The sequence below is a fragment of the Aplidium turbinatum genome, chromosome 2, assembly GCF_918807975.1.
Source record: "Aplidium turbinatum chromosome 2, kaAplTurb1.1, whole genome shotgun sequence".
Taxonomy (NCBI): Eukaryota; Metazoa; Chordata; class Ascidiacea; order Aplousobranchia; family Polyclinidae; genus Aplidium; species Aplidium turbinatum.
The window spans coordinates 6,754,614-6,775,836 of NC_137473.1; the positions used below are offsets into that span (position 1 = coordinate 6,754,614).

At 37.8% G+C, this 21,223-nt stretch overlaps 1 protein-coding gene across 1 annotated transcript in view; it reads right to left on the reverse strand.

The window, feature by feature from the left end:
* Positions 1-21,223, reverse strand: part of LOC145788273 (uncharacterized) — a 53,750-nt gene that overhangs the window by 21,370 nt on the left and 11,157 nt on the right. Inside the window, exons 13-29 of the mRNA XM_082600055.1 lie at positions 20,081-20,154; positions 19,185-19,593; positions 18,521-18,714; positions 17,740-17,892; positions 16,958-17,083; positions 16,414-16,569; positions 15,707-15,834; positions 15,244-15,417; positions 14,061-14,260; positions 12,284-13,331; positions 10,965-11,228; positions 10,566-10,705; positions 8,982-9,136; positions 7,586-7,708; positions 6,807-6,948; positions 5,509-5,671; positions 60-365 (exon numbers count right to left, since the gene is read on the reverse strand). Of these exons, the coding sequence (XP_082456181.1) occupies positions 60-365; positions 5,509-5,671; positions 6,807-6,948; positions 7,586-7,708; positions 8,982-9,136; positions 10,566-10,705; positions 10,965-11,228; positions 12,284-13,331; positions 14,061-14,260; positions 15,244-15,417; positions 15,707-15,834; positions 16,414-16,569; positions 16,958-17,083; positions 17,740-17,892; positions 18,521-18,714; positions 19,185-19,593; positions 20,081-20,154 (3,955 nt within the window). The remainder of the gene's footprint in view (positions 1-59; positions 366-5,508; positions 5,672-6,806; positions 6,949-7,585; positions 7,709-8,981; positions 9,137-10,565; positions 10,706-10,964; positions 11,229-12,283; positions 13,332-14,060; positions 14,261-15,243; positions 15,418-15,706; positions 15,835-16,413; positions 16,570-16,957; positions 17,084-17,739; positions 17,893-18,520; positions 18,715-19,184; positions 19,594-20,080; positions 20,155-21,223) is intronic.

The window sequence follows — 21,223 nt, forward strand, 5'->3', positions numbered from 1 at the left end:
CTAAAAATATAAAACAATAGTAGACCAAGACCTATAATAGCCTAGCTTAGGCTACTTACGCGATATGATGTGATCTCATAAACATCATACTGGAAGTCACCGATGCTGTTCCAAGGTTTAGAGTTTCTATTCCCACATTTACGACGCAGAAGATTCTAGTTGGAACATTGTAGAAAACAACCTCAAGAATAACCAGTCTTGTGAACTCGTCTATCCATTTTTTCTGCCTCAAACCGTTGGCTGTGGCATGGGCTTCAGTGCTAGTATTAGGAAAGTAAGCAACGTATCCTTCTCCGTTATATACCCCGTGTTCTCCGTAATAGTGAGATAACCATGATATTTCTTCAGTGGCATAAATCCACGGTCTGTGGAGTAGCAGAATATGGTCATAAAATAGCTCATCGGCTATAGGCCTACAATAGCCTATTATTTCCGCAACATAAAGTAGGCTATACGTGATCCTAGAATACATTTTTTGAAATTTAATTGGAAACCTTGGGGTTTACGCAGTTCAGTTAGTTTTTATTTCTGACTATCACAATGAAAAAACAATATATGCTATGCTGCTATGCCAAACATAGCAGAGGTCTAGAAAAAGGTGGAAGCGACAAAATACGGACGTTAGGCTATAAAGTGCATGATACCAAAGCGAGACAATCGGTTTAAATTATGGCACGGTCGCAACAAAAACACTTTCATCTCTAAATTAGTACAAAAATGTCAACAAATCGAAAATAACTTATTAGATTATCATCCAGAAGTTTTCTATTATTGTCATGGCAAAATCATTTTATATTGTGTTAAAAAGATAGAGTAGGCTATTTGGTAAAATGCCAATAGTCTATCTATGAGAGAAAGTTTTTTTTTTAAAAGAGAGAAAGTGATGAATGCAGTCTGCAGATCAAAGAAGTTGGAGACAACAAGGGCTTTGCCAAAATGATGTCCACAATTAGCCTACCTACAACCTTTTTGGATGCTATAGTGTTCTGCCTACAAACAAATGCGTCAAAATCCTCTAGCCTACAAGTATGCGAAACTACCAGGAATAACATATTCAAGGCTTTGTCAGTCCGAGGAAAAAGATTCAAAAACTAACCAATCTTTCAAACATGTAGGCCTATTCAAATGCTTTAGAGCCTATTTAAAAAAAATGAAATTCTCTTCCCACTGGACCAAGACGGACTATATTAGAGGCCATGACAACGTACAATGGGATTGTTAAAACTGGGGGCAGATAGTGACGTCATAGTGCCATTGTCTTCAATTGAACCGACATTGAACGTTAAGATTTATAACACTGAAACGAAAGCTGTGGCAGCTTTAAAAAATTAATACTGTATGTTGTTACAGAACGGTCGCCTACTGAAAGTTGAAATAAATCGCCAAGCAGGCTACGCTACTCGTCTTGTAAACAATTTAAGTATTTTTTAATCTTGTATCAAACGGGCCCATCACAAACTTGTAAAAGGAAAAATACAATTAAATCGTTCGTGATACTGATATTGTACCACACCAACCTTGAAAATTGCGGTGGATGAGCCATGATAACACTGAGATATTTAAAAAAGTGGTAACATCACTAGCCAAAAGTATGTAAAAAACAATGCACCAGCTACTCGTAGCCTAGACTCGGTTAGTTAAAAGATGAATTGTTAACGTGTAAAAAGTAATGCATCATTCACCAAGCCTTATAAACAAGTCAATATCGAGACAAGGCTGATACGCATCATCTTTAGTAGGTCAATATAATTTGACTATTATGCTAACCCGACTTATAGTAGTATTAATGAAAACACTCAAGAAAAAAACAAGATAAATATCCAGAAAAGCTCATAAACTAACGTTAACTAATCCATGATAATTAACTCCCAAGCTTGAGAATTTTCTGTCTCGGCTCTTTGTCAGATCTGGGACAATAAAGTGAAGAATAGTTGTTAAAAAAGATATTGCTTAAAATACGACAGTGAGCTTTCGAAACATGAAATCCATAGAAGTCTGAAATCACTAGAAATACCTTACAAAGTGATGAGATGCAGGTTAAATCAGCAATAGCGTGAAACATGATGTAGCAAAAAAATGACCAATGACACAAGCAATCACCAGGTACTTTTAATTTACCTCGATTCAACTCATTAAGATAAGAGCCATACTGCGAATAAATACTGTACGTGTTCTCATCATCGTGATCAAGTCGTGAAACATAGCCTGCAATGTACACTAGAGCCATTTTAGTATCTTCAGATAAGCATGTTTCTAGTTGTGGCAAACTGTCAATCATATCACAAAAACGTTCTGATAAACTGAAGCAGCATTTAGGACAGCTATGAGTGTGAGACACTTGCGCAGTGGCTTCAAATAAATCAGTGTTTAACCTCAAGCACAGCTTGGTTTTGCGTATTTGATGTTTTTCTAAAGCTTGTTGGACGGATATGAAGTAGGTGCCTCCGGAACCCTGTCGAAGCTTGCCAAACTCTTTCTCCAGTGGGTCTGTTGTAAAACTTCCCAGAGTAACATAATCATGAGTACCAGAGACAAGAAGAAACTTCGTCAAATCAACCAGTCCGTAGCAAGTATGAGCCAAGTTCGATGAGGTATCTCGAGTCAACGACTTCACGCGTGAGCTAGCAAGTACTGGAGACAAATTTTTTGCGAGATCACCAACGCTTGTTAAGTATCGCAAATTGTTATCAGACACTGATCGGATAACTGCACGTCGTTGGTCATTGAACTTGGTATCTTCATAAGGACCGTGGACATTAACTATTTTCCAGAAGTCAATGAAGGTTTGCAGGAAAATGGCAGTGTCGCTTGCATCATCAATAAGAAGTGGGTGCGTTCTTAGCGCAGACAACGTTTCGTCACAGAAAACTTGAAGGCAAGTCGATACTTTTTGTCTTTCGATAGGCTTCGGCGATATGGATACATCAGTAAGTTTAGAAAGTTTTACCAGCTTTTCTTTCTCATGACAATGAAGTGCTTTCAGATCAGACCACTTTGCGATGCGTTTTCTTCCGGCACTAGTATATTGTATTTCTTGAGTTTTTTCTGTTATCCAATTGTTGCGTACGCTCTTGAGCAAATGCACGTAATCATACAGCAAGAAGATGTCGTCAACCGTTCGCCATGAAGCACCAGGTTTGGTAGAAAATGATTTGAAAAAAGCTTGATTAACCCGGTTACCATCGCAAAGTATTGCAACTAATTTTCCACCAGAATTTTTAATTACTGAAATAAGCTGCTGAGTTTGTTGAAAAAGAAATTTTGCATCGAGTTTTCTAACAGGCAACATTTTGCAAACAAACTTGGGGCCTCCAAAAAGAGATACTACCATAAAACTCAGCATTGTATTTGCAAGCAAATCTGGCTTATTTACAGCTTTGCCAAAGAGGGCACCACCGTGGTATTGCAGCATTGCCTTTACATAAACTTCATCGATTAAAAGCAGACATGTCTTTTGCCTCTGATCTAATGAAGCAAAAACGTTCCGAAGAAAAGAAAAATCATCAGTGTTTTTGACAATTGATGTGAGTCTTGTAAGTGTTCTAGTACTGGGCAACTTAAAATCCCGTCTCAGTCGGTTGTATGAGCTTCTGGACAAAGAAAAATATTCGAAGGACCTAACGATTGTTTCCACGGTGTATTTTTTTTCTATAGCCGGCATAAAATTCATAGATTTCATCTGTTGTAAAAGAATGCTTTGTTGATGAGATAATTCCATATAATGCAAGAATCTCACAGCTTCTTGAATCTGTGACCATCTGGAACATTTACTTGCTGATAGAGACGTTATAGAGCATTTTACTCCAGAATGAAATGCTTCAAAGCTCAGATTGTCATCAATTCTTAACACAAACTTGGGTATGCCGGAATCTTGCATAAATTCCTTGCATTGAAAAACAAGCGTCTGATGAGCCCGAAATACAACAATGTCATCACCTGCTAAAAAAGGAAATTGGACACTAAAAGCATTAGCCAGGAGATTTTCAAAGCTCACAATAATGTCACTTTTGTCAAAACTAGGTAATTCATCAACAGGCTGATTGCGAATTCCACTTAACGCCCTTTGAGTACTTCTAGGAAGAAACGGTGTTGAAGGAACTAAACTCAAAGGGACACAGGTAAACACAGATGGTGGATACAAAGGTCTTACTTTCCCATACTTGATGGTGGTAGGATAGTTTTCTGGCCAATGGCGTTCACAAACGACGGTGTCCTTTGAGTCGGGAATATTATCCCTTGGGATAGTGGCAAGCCATCTATCACGTTCCGGTTGGCATTTAGGCAGTCTAAACACTGCAACTTTATTTTCTTCACTATAATTTCCATTGCAATTAAAGACACAGCACTTCTTAACCATATTTACAAGAGTACTAATATATCACAAACAACGCTTCACAACGTAAAACAAATCAAATATAAGATTGAATCGAATATAGACGTATTAAGACGTTAAATAGCCTATCCATCAAGGCTGCTCAAGAGTAGACCCTCCGGGCCTCCGCCCTAATAGCTCAAATGACGACCAGCAATTCAATTAGGCTATGCTGTTTCGAATCAAATCATCCATGAACGTAAAAACAATCATTGTATTACAACCGGAAAAGCAGCTTACCATGCAATAGCACTGGCGGTTGGAAAACTTTTTGACAGATGATATCAATTTGTTTATTGCAAAAATTTCCGAAATATGGATTAGGGCCTAGGGGGAAGCCAAGAAAAGTATAAGTTGCTTCAAATCAAAATGAAATGATAAAAAAAATACGCCGGAAAAGGCAAAAGTAAATTATTCGTTTTCTACCTCACAGAAACTAATAGCCCTATTTGAGATTCTCAAACTAGTAGCCTAGTTTAGTAGTTCTGTATGGCAGTTTCATACACTCAGCTGGTGATCTCAAGAACTGCTGACTTGTAGGAGACTCTCTCATTCATATAGGTATCAGACGTGTTGGGTCAAATTTAGTCTGGCAGCTTATTAGGCCTACGTTCTCAGATTCTCCAGTTTTTCACTGTCGTTTCAAACGCACAACCAAATGAAATTGCTTAGATTTGGAAACGATTAAAAAAACATATTTTGAAATACCAAAACAAATCAAAGTAGGCTATTTCTGTTTCAAATATCGATCTATCTCATCCTTATGCTGATATAGGACACCTATAAATTACTTTCCTACCAAGTTTAGAGTTCTAACTTAAGTAGGCTACTGTACCGGTATTCATTAAAGTAAAATAACTCCTGACTACCCTGCACTAAATGCACTGCAAAATGGAAGCACCTGCAGAGAAATTTCATTGAAGACAATGGCACTATGACGTCACTATCTGCCCCCAGTTTTAACAATCCCATTGTACGTTGTCATGGCCTCTTATATAGTCCGTCTTGCACTGGACAAAATAACTTTAGGTAGCATACGACATTGAACTCATTCCTTGTATTGGTCAAAAATTAGTAATTAGGGCTACGCATTTGCTGTTCCAGTAACAACCGGAGATCCACGAAATGTGACTTACGTTCTTGGGATCGGTTCATAGCGTTGAGATGGATAATAAAAGTCGACCCATCCAGACTTGTAGTTTCTTTTATCTTCTGTCCATTGATCCAAGCTTTCTTTACATTCTTCGGTGTCTGCAAGCTGCAACTCCACAACCGCTTTTGTGTGATAGCAGGATTGTCCTAAAACATTTTGTTTGTATTTATTATTTATTGTTGACACAAAACTTTCTGGATTTAACCTGCTATCAGGGGCAATGGGGAGTAGGTTACTTACTATTACGAAGCGAATTTTCAAAGGGTCACTACTAACCTTTATTGTTTGTGTCAACGCCACATATTTTGAGGTAAAATGCAAAGAAAGACGAGCAGTTTTTATATGTTTCCAGGGTTTAACTATAGTAGGCTTCTAACTGATGTGTTTGATATTTAAATTTAACAATAAGTTATAAGTTATACCGGTATTGTAAAAGGCAGCCCAGTACGCTCATGTGAGTCGTGATTAAATCAGAAAGACCTGTGCTTGAAAAGTTTTAGTGAACCCGAAGATTGTACTTGCTGTCTCTAGTGTAGGTCTACGTTTCCACCTTTTTCTACACCTTTGTGTATTGCTTTCGCTGTGATGGTCAAAAATAATGATTGAACTCTAGCTTGCTTTACACAAAAAAATTTTCCACCAAACTTATATGATTTTTTTTAATAATAACAGCCTAACCCTAACTGAACTACTGGCTACTACTTCTTCGCCAGATTTACTAGGCTACTATGCAGGCTACATCCAGATTCAAGCTCGGATTCACAAATTTCGATTGAGCAAAGGCAGAAAACTAAACTATTTGCAAAATACACCATGTCTTCAAGTATTTTTCACAGATATGTTGATGTGCCCTGGGTAGGCATCGACCCTACGTCGAACCGATCAGACACTCATCCCTTGTTTCTGGATAGAATTACAGCATGTCACATGCATTGCTTGTTTGTTTTTCATATCTTTACCCTGCATTGCGGGAAAGCGGACTTGAGCGCTATGCATCGGTGTACGCCTTCCGACGTACACCTGACCCACGCTGCAGCCGACTGCAATGTCTGTTTCCGGTTGTCTACTCTACTTATGACTTAAATTTGGTACTACCCATTACTCGAAATCGATCACTGGGTAGAGGCAATTATCGTAAAGTTTCTTGCCCAGAGAAACAACAGCACGTGTGGGTGGCTGGAGTCAAACATGCAGGCTCTCGATTGCGAGCCCAACGCGCTAACCACTCGGCCACGGCTGAGTGGTTTGAATTGGCTGAGTGACTGAATTGCAAACTCTCACCTTTCAAAACCCGCTTTTGTCGAATGCGAGGTACAGACAGAACCAAAAGTTGGCCGTCAGTGAAATGACTTCGGTGGCCAGAGGTTAGTGCATCGGCCAAGGAGAATTCCATCCAATCGTAAACGCCAGTTCGTGTAGAGACCTAATAAAAAAGTAGCCTGCGGTAACTCAAATTAACGTAAATATTTTTTAAAAATTACCTATAAAACAAAAGATATTCTGTGTCAAGTAAGATATATATATAAAAACAATTATAATCAAGCATAAGTTGCTGGGATTGAAGAAACAACCTATTGAGGAAAAACAACTTCAAATTGTGTCGGGAAACAGCAGGCCTGTATTTCAATGAATGCGTTCACTTCAGCATCACCTAGCGTTTGAAATAAAATTTCAGGCAACAACCAAAACTTTAACTTGTCAACTTCGACCGATGACTGGGCTAGCTTCAGCATTTTACGAAAACGGCTGTCGACTGCGTAGCTGTGGTGAGAACGTCTGCGCGACGTTCAATAGGACGTGGATTCGACACCACTCCAGAGCACGCGACTGTGTCCCGGCAAAGTCACTTAATGGCAAGCCGAACTAAGGAGAGCAGCTGACTCGAAGACTCGCTGCTTCCTGTCGTCTGTTGTATCGCATCTGTGATCGCAGTGTACTGTATGTTATCGCAATGGGCGCAAATAAAAGCATTATTATTATTATTATTATTAAACGACTAGACTTTAGCCTACACATAATTTTTTGAAACCGAAAATATTTTTTTTTTTCTTAAAACTTACTTCTTTAGCGCTGTCCACGATCATGTTGCTTAAAGCTTGATGGAAGTGGAAGAAGTTTTCATCTCTCTGACCCATGGTGGCGACCAAGAGACATATTAAGTACAAGGCATGAATCGACATGTTCTGTGAGACATTAAAACAGTGAAGTGAGTTTCAAAATATCGTAATATCACCGCACCATAACAGTAGAATTGACAGAGGGGAGGTCCAGAGGGTACTTTTGAATTCAGGCCTAGGATAAATTTGGGTGGCCCTAACTTTCCAAGAGGCCTGGAACTTAAGGAAACCACCGCATATACTTTGGATGTTGTGCCTGTTTCTTAAAAGCTTGTCAAATTGGGCCCATGGATATTACTGGTACAGGACCGAAGTTAAGTTCGCAACGGCCCTGCAGCATAGCCCTTCCCTTGTCCTAGTTCTTTTCCCAAGGAAAAATATGCCAGTCAGCCGCAGAACCAGCATGCCAGTTCCGATTGCGCAGTTGGTTAAGCAACCAACTTTGTGAACGAAGAAAGCGCAAGATCAAGCGGTGCTAGTGCGATTCTTTGCGTGTGCGCTTCAACAACACATTTTAGCTTTCCGTTTTGCGGTACCTAGTGGATGGAATAATTTACAGACAACACTTTAACAATCGGAAACTTTACCATGCCAAACTCAGTGACCGGCCTGCGTCAGTGGCCCGTCAGCGTCAAAGGCACCTCTACTACAAGTATGCAAATCTGCCATGAATAAACTTTCTCAAGCCAAACATAAAAATTTCCACAATAAATCAATATCGCTGCTAAGATATAACTGTTGCAATCAGTGTATAATTACTGCAGTTAAAGCTACAGTATGTTTTCTGTGTGGTTCTAATAGTTATTATGACACAATAGAATTTTTTACAAGGGTAAACGCAAATCCTTATCAAAAATAGTTCAAAATCGAAATGTAATTTTTAAATGCAAGAACTTGGCAACGTCGCAAAACCTTCAATAAATGTTGGCTATCTTTGACCGAGAATCCTGCTCCAATCGAAAAAATATGAGCAAGTTAGAACAACAATATGTTAATTATGAGGATATGCATTGTCATGATGCGCGAAACGTCCGTAAAGCAATAAATAAACCTGTTTGTTGTTACTTTCACGTTCATCAGATGAACGTTGCAACTAGTGTTAGAAAGGATATTTATCCTGATGAACACCCAAGCTTTTCAGTATTCAATAATATGTTAGTTGTAGATCAGCAGCGAATTTGTGTGATAAACTTTACAATTTTATTTCAAAACTGCTAATTGAAATTGACAGATAGAACTGATGTGGCTTGGAAGATTTCAACGATTGTTTTCAGCAATTTCAGCGACAAATTAGTTTTAAAATTTAATTTTTACACCTGTACTCAAACAAGTTATAAACCTTAATTTTTCTTCTAGTTTTCCTCTCTGCCGATTTTTCCATTTCTTCGACTTCAACTTCATCTAAGTCTCTTGGTTGGTAGGCGCGGTTATTTGCTCGTTTGACAACATAATGCACATGTGCCATTTCCAAATCTTTGTGCCGGCGTGGAATCACTGGAAAGATCAATAAATGATGTCACAACTAGCCTACAATTAGTTCTGAAATAGCTTCAATAAAAAATTCCGGAAATAATTTTTCCTTTTTTTTTCTATGTTTTTACATTTGATTTTAAATTAGGGTACCGTAGTGCTTTACGATAGTAGGCTATTCTCCAAAACCGTTTAAAATGTAAAAATCATTTTTTTAATTTTTTACGATTTATGCCAAGTTCTTTCGATTTAAATAAGCATTTGATAGGTTGAGATCAATATATTTGGGTTAGGTTTTACAGCTTATTTTGTTTTAGTGTAGAGTGAACCTACCATAAATTTAAACAACTTTACAATTAATTTGTCTTTGAACAACTATTTTATCTTTTTCATTGAAACTCTGGTTCAAGCTAATAATGCCGGCTGCATAGCCGAGTGGCGAGAGCTCTGGAACGGCAATCGAAAGAGCGCCGGTTCGACACCGCTCAAAAGCATGCGGCTGTGTCTTTGACAGGACACTTAAAGGCGCATGCCTGAAGGTGGACACGAAGATTGTCTTTCTTGCCTTCCCGTCCACTTAATCTAAATCTTCAACCACCGGGCGTAAGCCTGGATACGACAAACAAACAAGCTAAAGATAGACGTATGCCCAACATCGGTACGCGTTCTCTATATCTATAAGATGCACATTTTTCATTTATACACTACAATGAGCTCACAAGAAAAGCAATGTTTATAGTTCTAATAAAACAAACACGTATTTCTAACAATCCTGTGCTTCTTGATTTATAACAGTAGGTCTGTTACTGTCAACCCTAAATCTGTTTTTCTGCTGAAAACATGGAGAAGTCTCCAAGTTGGAATGTGTCCATAAAATTTACTATATAGCCTCTAATGGTTAGGGTAAACGTGTCAGGGTTACCCCACATCACAATGCAGTACTAATGTATTAGTTAGCACGATCAGTAGCATTGACGGATTCACAAAGGTACTTTTGGACCAGGGCCCGGGATGGTTGTATGGGCCTATGACCTTTCCAAGGGGCCCAAGAACCTAAAGAAACCACCGAATATTTGTTGGATATTGCGCGCTTTCTTAGAAATGTCTCCATTAGTTCCCGCGGATGCCATTGGCACTGGGTCCAAATTATCCTCTGAACGGCCCTTGCACGGTTCCCAGACAACCACTTAATCTGATGCATACATATTCACCATATTATTGTATTGTTGTAACATTTTTAACTTGGGCTGGTAAAAGAATAGATCATCGGCCCAAGAAGCTCAAACGAAGAAATTATGCTTGAACCAGATTAACTGGATATTTGGGCAGGTACAAGATCTTTTGGGAAAGGTATAGATTTCGCTTTGCGCTTCGTTTATGCAATCCTTTTTGCTGTTCATACCGAACAGGTTTTATCACAACTTTTCCTTACTGCTCTTAACTGTTCACTTACTGGGTTTGATGATTCTCGGCAACCAGTCGCTGAGGTGGATACGTCTCTTATATACAACGTACACGAAAGAGAGCAAGATGACGTGGAAGGTTTCAAACACAATCACGCTTGCAAGCATTCCGGACAAGAAAGAGATCAACCTGTACCAATTTTTGATTTTAAAGTTTCAAGATAATAATATATTGTATATTTTCACACAGCGCTGTATCCATCGCAGAAATCGTGGTACTCTCAATGCTTTGAAAGGCAGTTTCAACGTAACAGTAGACTGTGGAGTAGTCTACATTACAACGTAATCTAACTTCTTTAAAGCTGAGGAGGCTACTAAGCATTGTTGATGTTATCAAAGTCTGAAATTAAATGTAGCTACTACAAACAAAGTAGTCAAAATTTGCTCACCATTTTGTGCAAATAATCGATCCCTTTTCCATTCCTATCACAAGAGTAAACCATACGGAGCAAATGGAACCACCTATGATAGCAGCCCAGCCTATGTAGAAGCAATACCACGGCCATGGACGGTAGGTGCGTTTGTATGAAAGCAGCCGAATAGTTTGTGTGGTTCTTTCAGGCTTTTTGAGGCAAGGTAGCTGTAAAAGTTGAAGATCTAACCTCTCTACTGACTCTTTAAAAGTGGAATCGTCGTCATCTAGAGCAGCAGATCTAAACAAGATATGGATAGGTTAGTAGTTATGTATACTGATGCCAACAGAACGTAAGCCTCTTTTGTAAAATTGCATTTAGTCATGTGTAGGGATAGTAAACACATAAAAAAGCGAATCAAAGTTATGCAACATCCGACAGTAAATCAATCCACCAGATTCAATAGCTTGTAGACTATAGGCTACTACCGGTATCACAAGTTATCTAAGCCGCTTAATCGCTCCGTTGCATTCTAAGTTCATGAATCTTTGTATGTTACAACTCAACATCCTCCGTAACATCAAAATGTCAGAACGGAGATTACTAGACAACACACTACACAACTAACACTTAGTTACTCAACATCACATGGCCTACAACAGGGGTGTGTATTGCGCAACCTGCGCCCGCAAAGCGAAAATGTGTGGCCCGCAGCAGGTTTTGGTTTCTAGCCTGCGCCAAGAATACTCAGAAATGAAACACATAAATTCAGTGAGTGTATTAAGCTTTTTAATTGCACTGCCGTGATTCTGTTTTTGGATGATCTTAATGTTATTTGCATCAGTCAGTATTTAGCATGTATTCTGACAATGTAGCCTAACATCTATCATAGCTATAGGCTTCTTTTCATGGAGAGGCCGCTTTTTAACGAACTTTGGATTGGTATTATGGGCTATACCAGTAGGCTAATATTCAAGTATCGTACAAGCTTCAATCAGTTAAATTTTGCTTGAATTTTTATTTCAGTCAGCTTGCTTAAAGTGATCACTGGTGTAACTCTGCCTCCAAGTTTATTTTTCTTTGTTCAGTTTGTTTTTCTGTTGTTGCTTTTTTTTCTCTCTGCAGTTATAACAACTGGTCACTCTAAGTTTATCATCATAATAAGTAGTCTGTTATTGTTTTATCTTTTTTTTTCGGAAGTGATTGTTCTTTTTAGTTTGAGTTCGCTATTACCACAGCGAACTCGCATTATTACCCAGCGACATACTCGGTAGAAGAGGAAGACCTTACTCTCGAACGGTGGAGAATTGTGCGAAAAATCAACTTAATTACGACAAATTAGGCTCATTACGTACCTGCTCATTTTCTCCTCTTCTCCAGCGGATGGAACAATGTCTCCAAATTGAAAAAGGTCTTCTTTTAGTTTGGACTGTCTAGACCAAGGATTGTTATTTATGTTTGCAGTTTCAAAGAATTTTTGGTGTAAAATGTTTGAAACTTTCACTTTGCCCTTTTCTGATTTCATCGTTTTATGCTTATCTCCATAATCTCCATGTGCAACTTTCTGAGAACCTTCTTTTCTTGGTTTGAGGATAGTATAATTACCTCTATGTTTATTTCTCTTTTTTCTGACTTCAGGAAACCTTGCCGGTCCAGTACTCACATCTGGGAAATCACAGTTCCCTGGACGAATTTTATAAGTGACTCCTTCCCCTGTTACACCATCATTTGGTTTAATTTGATCTTTTTTTGAGTTTTCATCTTGAGATCTCATACTTTTTGATGAAGATGACAAAGTTGCATCAGATGAACTGGTGTCACTTTGCTCCTCTGCACTTAACTGCTCGTTAGAGTCTTGATGGTCACTAAGAGCTGTATCACTTTTAAGAGCAGACGAAGACTTATTTTCATCTTCGTTTACTTCCAGATGTTGTTCGTCATCTATTGATGGATCTTGGTTTTCATGCCTTGGGTAATGATCAATGAAAGGAGTAGACGAATTGTCGACCAACTGTAAACGTGGAGTTTCTTTTAGAGCATGTTCATCGTCTGCTTGTTTCGGAATTATTTTTGACTCCTGCGTGGATATATTCGCAAAAGTTTGTTTGCATATTGTGTATTCGGATCGAACTTCGTCAACATCTAGGAGAGAGATTGCAGCATCTTTCATTTTGTTTTCAAACTGCTCAAGATCGCGCAAAAGCTCCTCCTTAAAAAGATTAAGTCTTGCTCGCTTACGCTTACGACTTCGTTTGGATGAAGATTTCCTGCGATGTTTTATTTCACCAAGTTCAAGTTCATTAAAATTTTGTTCTGTTTTATCACTTTCCTTTTCTTGACAGAGTCGGAAGAAATAAGAAACAACAAGAGTTGCAGGATAACAAAGAAGTCCGCTCTGTATTCCTAAATAAAAGGAGTAGATACTTCACTGTCGCTTTAAACTCAGCAATGGTAGCCTACGCGATTTAGACAATTTTTACAAATATATTTTAAGCTTCTGTGTTAGCAATGTGCTTATTGTATTTGGCCCATGGAACAAGTTTAGACTTAGGAGCAAAATGTTTGGAATGCGTGGTCAATCTAATCAAAACATAAAGCCTAAAAAGTAGGCTAGATACCAAATGGCAAAACGTATGTTCAGTAAACGTTTTGATAACAAAACTGTTTTGATCTGCAGTTTTGCTGAATTGCTCTTTCATCCCTATTCATTGATAAAATAGTTTACGAGACACAAAGTGAGCAAAATAGAGATAATCTACAATGTGTATTGCAATATTGCGGCTCCAAGTTTTAGAGATTATCGTGGTGTGCCGTTGGCTGCCGACCTTTAACCCTTTGACGCACATAAGGAATTGGATATAAATTTTCAGTGAACCATTGTATTATCTGTATTGTCTGAACCATTGACATGTCTGAAGAAATTAGTTCAGAGTTTCCAACTACTAGTTTCAAATTAAATTTTGATGTATAGAGAGGTTGCAGCACAAAAATTATATCAAAATATTACGATTTTGAAATATAAAATCATAATTTATTTTGTGGCACACATGCGTGCCATTGTACTTCAAAGGGTTAAGCTAGGCCTATACCGGCTACAGCAGCCAGTGTTAAAGCAAATTTAACAATTCTCACCTACAAGAACGTGTGACCATTGAAAGGAATAATAATCCAAACCAAGCAGAGCAGATAACCTTGCTGAATCGTCCTTGTAAAACAAAGAGCACATCAGCATCAAGAAGTAGACGTGGAAGAAAGATGTTGAGATCCTTTCCGCACGCGTCATCTCATATCTTTGCCAAGGTCGCATTGAAAATATCGACTTGAACAGATGTCTAGAAAAAGAGATTTCATAAAAAAGTCAATGTACAGTGTGATTGCATGTAGCTTGTTTAGTATCACTTTAATACCTTGTAAATCTTACAAGGAGCAGTAAAACGTTTTTTATTTTTGTTTGTTTAAGAACAAAGTCGTCTCAAAATTTAGCAAAATGCGCTTTACTCAAGTGAAGTTTATTTTCAGTGGTCAAATAAGTCAAGGTTTTGTTAGGCTACTTCTTCAAAAGAACGCTTTCTAGCATTGATTTTGGCTGCTATTTTGTGTACAAGTTTCGAAAATCAAAACAACAGCAAAATTTTGGTATAAAAGTTTATTTTCAACACGCTGAGTAAATTAGCTCTTGTGGCTCCAATAAGTTGCAAGAAAAAATGTTTTCCTTAGAAAAGAATGATCAGGACGTGATTACAAAGCTGCAAAACAAAAATCTCACAACAGAGGAACTTGGCGTTTTGCCTCCAACCCTCGACGAGAGGAAGAAACTTAATAATAAGAAAAAAAATTCTTGGTAGTCATTTAATTAGTCGAAATGTTGTAGGTCTACACTAGATAATTTTTGAGATACAAAAGTCTAGTTAAAACTTACTACAGCACAAGCAAACTGCAAGCTTGGGTACAGTTTGTCATTAAAACTTCATTACTTGCATTCACATCTTGATGTTGACATGCCAAAATTGGCCGGTATAAGCGAAGAACACAGGGAACTGCTTCACTAAATACCCAGGTAATCCGATATACATCACATTGAAAAACATTGTCGTACTCGTAACGGTATGAAAAAAAAAACGAATTGGCAAATTGCGTGAAACTAGCTGACAATGTGTAAAAAATTAAGCCACTTTTCGAACTCAGCGAAGCAAAAAACATAGGACGCAGGAACATCAAAATATCAAAAACAAGAAACCAAATAAAAGAAAAGAAAATTTTTTTTGTTGCCCAGTGTTATCAATTATCGTTAATATGACTTTTAATTAATTCCCACCGGCTTCGTAAATAATTTTCCAATTTGATCCAAAAGGAACTGTAGAGACCTCGGATTTCTTTTGTTTTCTTTGCCAAAAATAAATGGTTGATGATGTGGTCAAACCACCTGTTGCAGACGAAGAACCAGCATTCATTCCTTTCAACGTCAGTAACAACCATGCGATGGAGAAGCCTATGACACCAACATCGTGATGATGCCACGGAAGTGTCATTTTAATTGTTGTTTTGTGAATGTTTAGTTGATGTTTATTAATAAACAAATAACTGTCCTTAAATCTAATGCAAAAGATTTACCAAACGTTTTTAAAAGGAAAATTATGAAAGTTTTACTTTGCAAATTCCAATGTGTATATCTCCTTTTGTTATTTTTATAGGAGCATTTATTAAAAAAGTTTTTCAGTCACCAGCTGTTCAGTCGATAAGGAAGGTGTCAACTAATTTCATATCCACACTATATTTACCATTCTGGGCTCCTCCCTTCATTGTCATGCCACAATCGCATTGCCGTGATTCTCCCAAGACTATCTGGGGTGGTAATCAGGAAGGTGTTCACACTACTTTTCGTTAGAACGATTTCCTTTTCAGTTTCCTGCAAGTTTAACAATTTTGAACATTTGACTTCCCTAGAGAGTTTGCTTTCTCCCTCTGTCAGCTACACCCAGTCGGGTGAATAGGGGATCTAAAAGGTACTGTCGACCCAGGCATGGTGAACATTTCAGAAGCACGAAAGCTGAAAAAACCACACCCTTATATTTAGGTATAATGTCTTGCTTAAAGGGCTAGCTAGACCTCTCAGTAGTAGGCTACTTCGCCTAAGCTTTCAATTTTCTAGCTATACCCTTGGGCGTGGCCAAAATTTGACAAGCTTGCTATTACTATTGTCGTAAAACTGACTCGAAATAATTATTAAAAGCAAGAAATCCAGGCTATTGGAAATAACAATTACTCAATAAGTCAAGATCGCAGCACGTAAAAACAACGCAAACAAATATAAGGTGAAATATTATTACCAGTGTTACCCTCACAAAGGCAATCGGTTGTCGATAATGATAAACAAATCTCTCACAATGCAATAAAAGTAACTGGCAGCTTTTATAGCAATCTAAACGCGTTTTATTAAGTGGTTTATACTTTGATGTAAGATTAGCATTTTTTTAGCATGCAATACCTGAATTAAGTGCACATCACTTCTGGCTTTGGTGCCAACCAGTCGAATGGCAACACTTGCAGTTGACCCTGAGTAGCGTCTACTTCCGGTGTATATTGTGACCGAATAACGGTATGTATCATAAGGTGAATTATCATCAACTTCAATATATTCGCTCTGCAGTAGAAATAGTAAGAGACCAGCTTCAACTCTTGAGATGCATAATGTGAGCTTACATTCAGTTTTGACCCTGTACATGTCTACCAGGTCTCAAAGAAAGTTACTTAAACTTGTTTCCGTTCTATCGTCGCAGTCAGGTTTAATGCAAAACGATGATGAAAAAAATATTCAGTTTTATTTTGAACGTTTTCTCAGTCAGTAGATCTGACCTCTCCAAGAAACAAGAACAGGCGATGCTTATACGTGTAGCATTAATAATGGCTAAACACAAATAATTTGATGAAAAGTAAACTAAACAAAACGCAGATAAACCACATTTTTGAACGCATGTTGACAGGTCTTTGTAAATTAATGTCATCATCATAATTATGCTGACATGCGTTACCTGTTCATTCAGTATTCTTTCTTTTTTTCTTGACCAAGCTAGAAGAATTACTAACGAAATGAGAGAGATGAGGATGACTATTACCATCAATGGATTTTGGGTGAACTGATACCATAGATTCGAAACCTGGTTGTTAAATACAAATCAAATCAAGCAGTTGAGGCTGAGCAGAAAGTAATCCAGACCACGAATTCTTCTGATAGGCTACAGACCTGCGTCAGCTAACGAAATCTGGCTTGACGAGGTATAGGTAAATGATCTGTACCACAGTAAGTGGCTATGAATGACAAGAAAATGAGTTAAAATTTATTTAACTTGTCTAAACTTACCATGCAACCAAAATGTCCCAGGTTTTGGTAAATTGGGAAATTTCAATGCTGTTTCAGATAAACGTTTTAATTGGGGCTCTCTTCGTATAGGCTGAAACAGGCAACGAGACCTTTTTCTGTTTTTGTTTTACTCGTCCCGGTTTTCAATTACAAAAAGAGGGTAAATAGGCTAAGCCTAAACTTGTCAAATAAATCGAATATGCTATTTTTGATACATTGGTTTGATGTTTCAAATGATCTACTCACAACGCAGTGAGGGTCTAGATTCTAGAAAATGGAAAAAGATACGAAATTAACATATTTGAGACCGGAATAAGATTAAGGACAAAAGGATGTTGTCATTAATGGGATTCAAATTGTTACAACAAGTAAAGTCATCAAGCAGCATGATGAATTATAACCTGCAAGTGATACATAGACCTATAAATATGCTTGGTTTAGTTTAAGGCATACCATGTGCTCTTGTATGTTGTTTTGAGATACTGCAAGACGGGCAGCAAATAGAATAGGGTTCAATCCGTCTACTCGGTTTCTTCCAAGAGGCAACGCAAAAGGAGAGTGGTCGCATTCGCACACCAATAATGCGCGGTACTCTTTGTTTTTCGGCTAAAAAGCAGAAGCGTTGAGGAGTACGTTACAGAGCAAAGGGTGGGTCACCTTTTCACATAGAGGAGGGCCACATGAAGCAAAGATAATGCCGAAATGGGCCGCAATGATGCTCATTCAATAACATTAAAGTAGACGAAATTACCTTCAAGTATAAACTCGGTGCTTATCCAATATGAAAGCTACTGTGCTATCAGACGTATCTAACCATAATCAAGGAATGCCACAAGCGCGTTTCTGCCGTTTTTGAGCTATCTAAAGACATTTTAAATTTGAATTTACCTCGATAAGGCCTACGTAATATAACGACAGTTAAACCATAAACCTACAAAAAAGCGCAACAAGTTACGTCTCCTAAAACAAAGTTATAGTTTAAAATAATTGCAAAAATTTTGATAAATCACTTTAAAATTTAATCTAAGCATTAACAAACTTGTGATCATATATTAGTCAGTAGGTCTACTTGTCGAATGTTAAAAATAAATACTGTAGTTTTTAGAAGTCAGAGCTTTACAAATTTATTGGCTTCAATTTAAAGTTCGATGGTGATTAAAAATTAATGTTTTTGCATCATTCGGCAAGAAATGACTCATCTCTCAAATAGGTGCTAAGTTACTTCGTTTTTCACCTGACAACCTTTATCGCTCCAGTCTACGACTTTCTTATCCCAAAACAAACATGTTACAATGTATGTAGAAATATGCAATTTGAAGGAAGAACCTGAATCGTCCAGCGATCCAAACATAAATGTAATGTTCAGCAGAAGCAAAGGAATGTTTTCTGGCAACTCGCTGACAGCAACTAGGAAGTGATACCCAAGACCTGTCGTTTGAAAACAAAATTACTGATCATCTTTTATTGGTCCTTCGGAATTGTAGGAATACGTATTGCGTATTTGTTTGTGTAGCCTACACATTGTTTATTTTATTTTTTTAATTTTGTCATAACATAATTGACCGAGTTTGTAAATAAAAGAAATGCCTATAGTCAACGCTTAATTTCTCTTATAGCCTTTAAGCCTACAAGCGTTACTGCAAAAACCTGCAAAAAACTTTTTTATCTTTGGCCAAAAAGTTTATTGAATATTACGTTATTGAATAATTACCCGTAGATAGATATTAATAGTCATAAGGTGTTTCTGTAGTCTCCATCATAACTTCAAAATGCTCAACAAAACAAATTTTCAACCCTGCACTTGTTGGGAAAGATAACATTTTCTGATTTAAATCAATTCACCAAACTGTACTTCTGCTTTACACTTAAACCATCACAATAATAAAAACTAAACTAACTTTTGGTTAATTTTTTTCCATCCAGTTGTTCTGTCCTATTGAATTGCATCGTATCGGTTAAGGTGATGGTCATGTTTAAAATGTCATCTCTTGGTTCTTCCATTGAAAAACGAATTCCAAAATATGCTCCTTGCAAATTTTCGTGCTTATCGACATTTAGCGTTACAACAGCCAGGGTTGTAACAGACGCGTTTTGTGATGCTTTGTCATAAGGACGATTGACAGCTACAGTGGCGTCAGCAGCGTTTGATTTCCAAGAAACGGAAAATTCTGAAGTTAAGCTTTCCGCTTCTTCTGCTTTTACGGAACCGATTTTATCCCACCCGCTCGATATCCCGAGCGCTACAACTTCATCGACTTTTCGCTGGTTTGTGTCAAAATTGATCATGCTCCCATTGAACCTGTAAATCTGGAATAACCTATGTTTGTTACACATTTCGTTCTATAAACGTAAATTTAATTAGTGGGGCATATGGCTAGACGTAACCCTTAAGAATCAAACATTAACTTTGATGAAGGGACGCTATTTTAAATCAGTGTTTTGTTTTATTTTGTTAATTCTTTATATCTGTTACAAGTCAAAAAATCAGACGTTTGAAGGTGCTCTGAATTAAAGACACCTTTATCTAGACCTGCACTGGCTTAGAGGAACTTTTCATAAGGTTTGTAGCCTATGTTGTATTTTCTATGGCCACAGATGTAAGATGCTTTAAAAGTTGTGCTTCCGTATAATAGATCAAAGTTATTATTTTTTAGACAAAATGAGTTTCCTTCAATAAATCGGAGTTTGGTTATTGCAAAATAACGGTTGCAAGAAACTTAAACTAATGCCATAGTGAAACATAAAACAAGCGATGGTTTAATAAGTTTAGGAATTGTTCTAGTAGCCTACACACCTCTTGATTGATCACTCTGTTGTGGACCGAAGTTTCCAAGGTTGATTTCTGGCTTCTGGACGAGATGCCGTATTCTGGAAAAAGCAAAAAGCATGGTGACAAAATAATCTGACAAGAATCAGATTTGTTGCGTGGTTAGAAGTGATGTACGCGCATACAAAAAATATTGACGCCGTCAGCGTAAACGCAAACGTTCGAAAAACCATGCGCCGTATGCGTCAACGTAACTTGTAAAAAAGTTGGCGGCGTCAGTGTCAGCGCATACACTAGCGTAAACTCATTTTGTTTGCTAGGTGCCAAACATTCACACGGTATAAACCACTTGAAACAAACAAGTTTTATTTTGAATTTCCCCGAAGATACACAAGCATCTGAAAGTGTTCATCTGACATTTTGCTGTGTTTTGGTTCCAATTATGTCTTTGCCCATTGAAAACATTCTTTCAACTGCAGCACTGGAAGGTATTGGCGTGTTGCAGTGGCGTAGCCAAGGGGGGGGGGAGGGGGGGGGGGGTTACAACCCCACTTTGGCACGCGTGTGACGTCACGATATTGAGAATGATGCTTTCAGTCTAAAACAAATTGCCTAATTTTAAACAAAACTGCATTAAAAGAGCGAGTTTTGCCAATACCAAACATCTCAGCCGGGAATTAGCAACAAGAAAACATAGAACTTAGCTTTATTTCCGAAAAATGCCGAAGAAAACATGATCTTATCCTTTTGCTATGCCACCGGACAGCACCATTTTACAGGAATATTCATACCCACATTTTTGTTGTGGAAATCCTCTCAGAATGCACCAAATTCAAAGCAATTTTTCAAAATTTTCTGGGGGAGGCCCCCAGACCCCCCGCCGCTGCGTTGCCAAAACCCCCCTTTCAAAATTCCTGGCTACGCCACTGGCGTGTTGTAGCGAAAAAAATACATTAAGAAGTATGCGTTGACGCTATGCGCTTAAAAACCGCGAAAATTTTACGGCGTAGCCTCTAGCGCAAATTATCCAAAAAAATGTGGCCGCAAGCGTTAGCGTAAACAAAAAGTCTACGCCGCAATACCTCTTGCAAAAATCTAACGACTACAGTTCCAAGAAGATTATGAATAAAAAAACAAGAAATAGTTTCCAAACAAAGCAAATACTGTAAA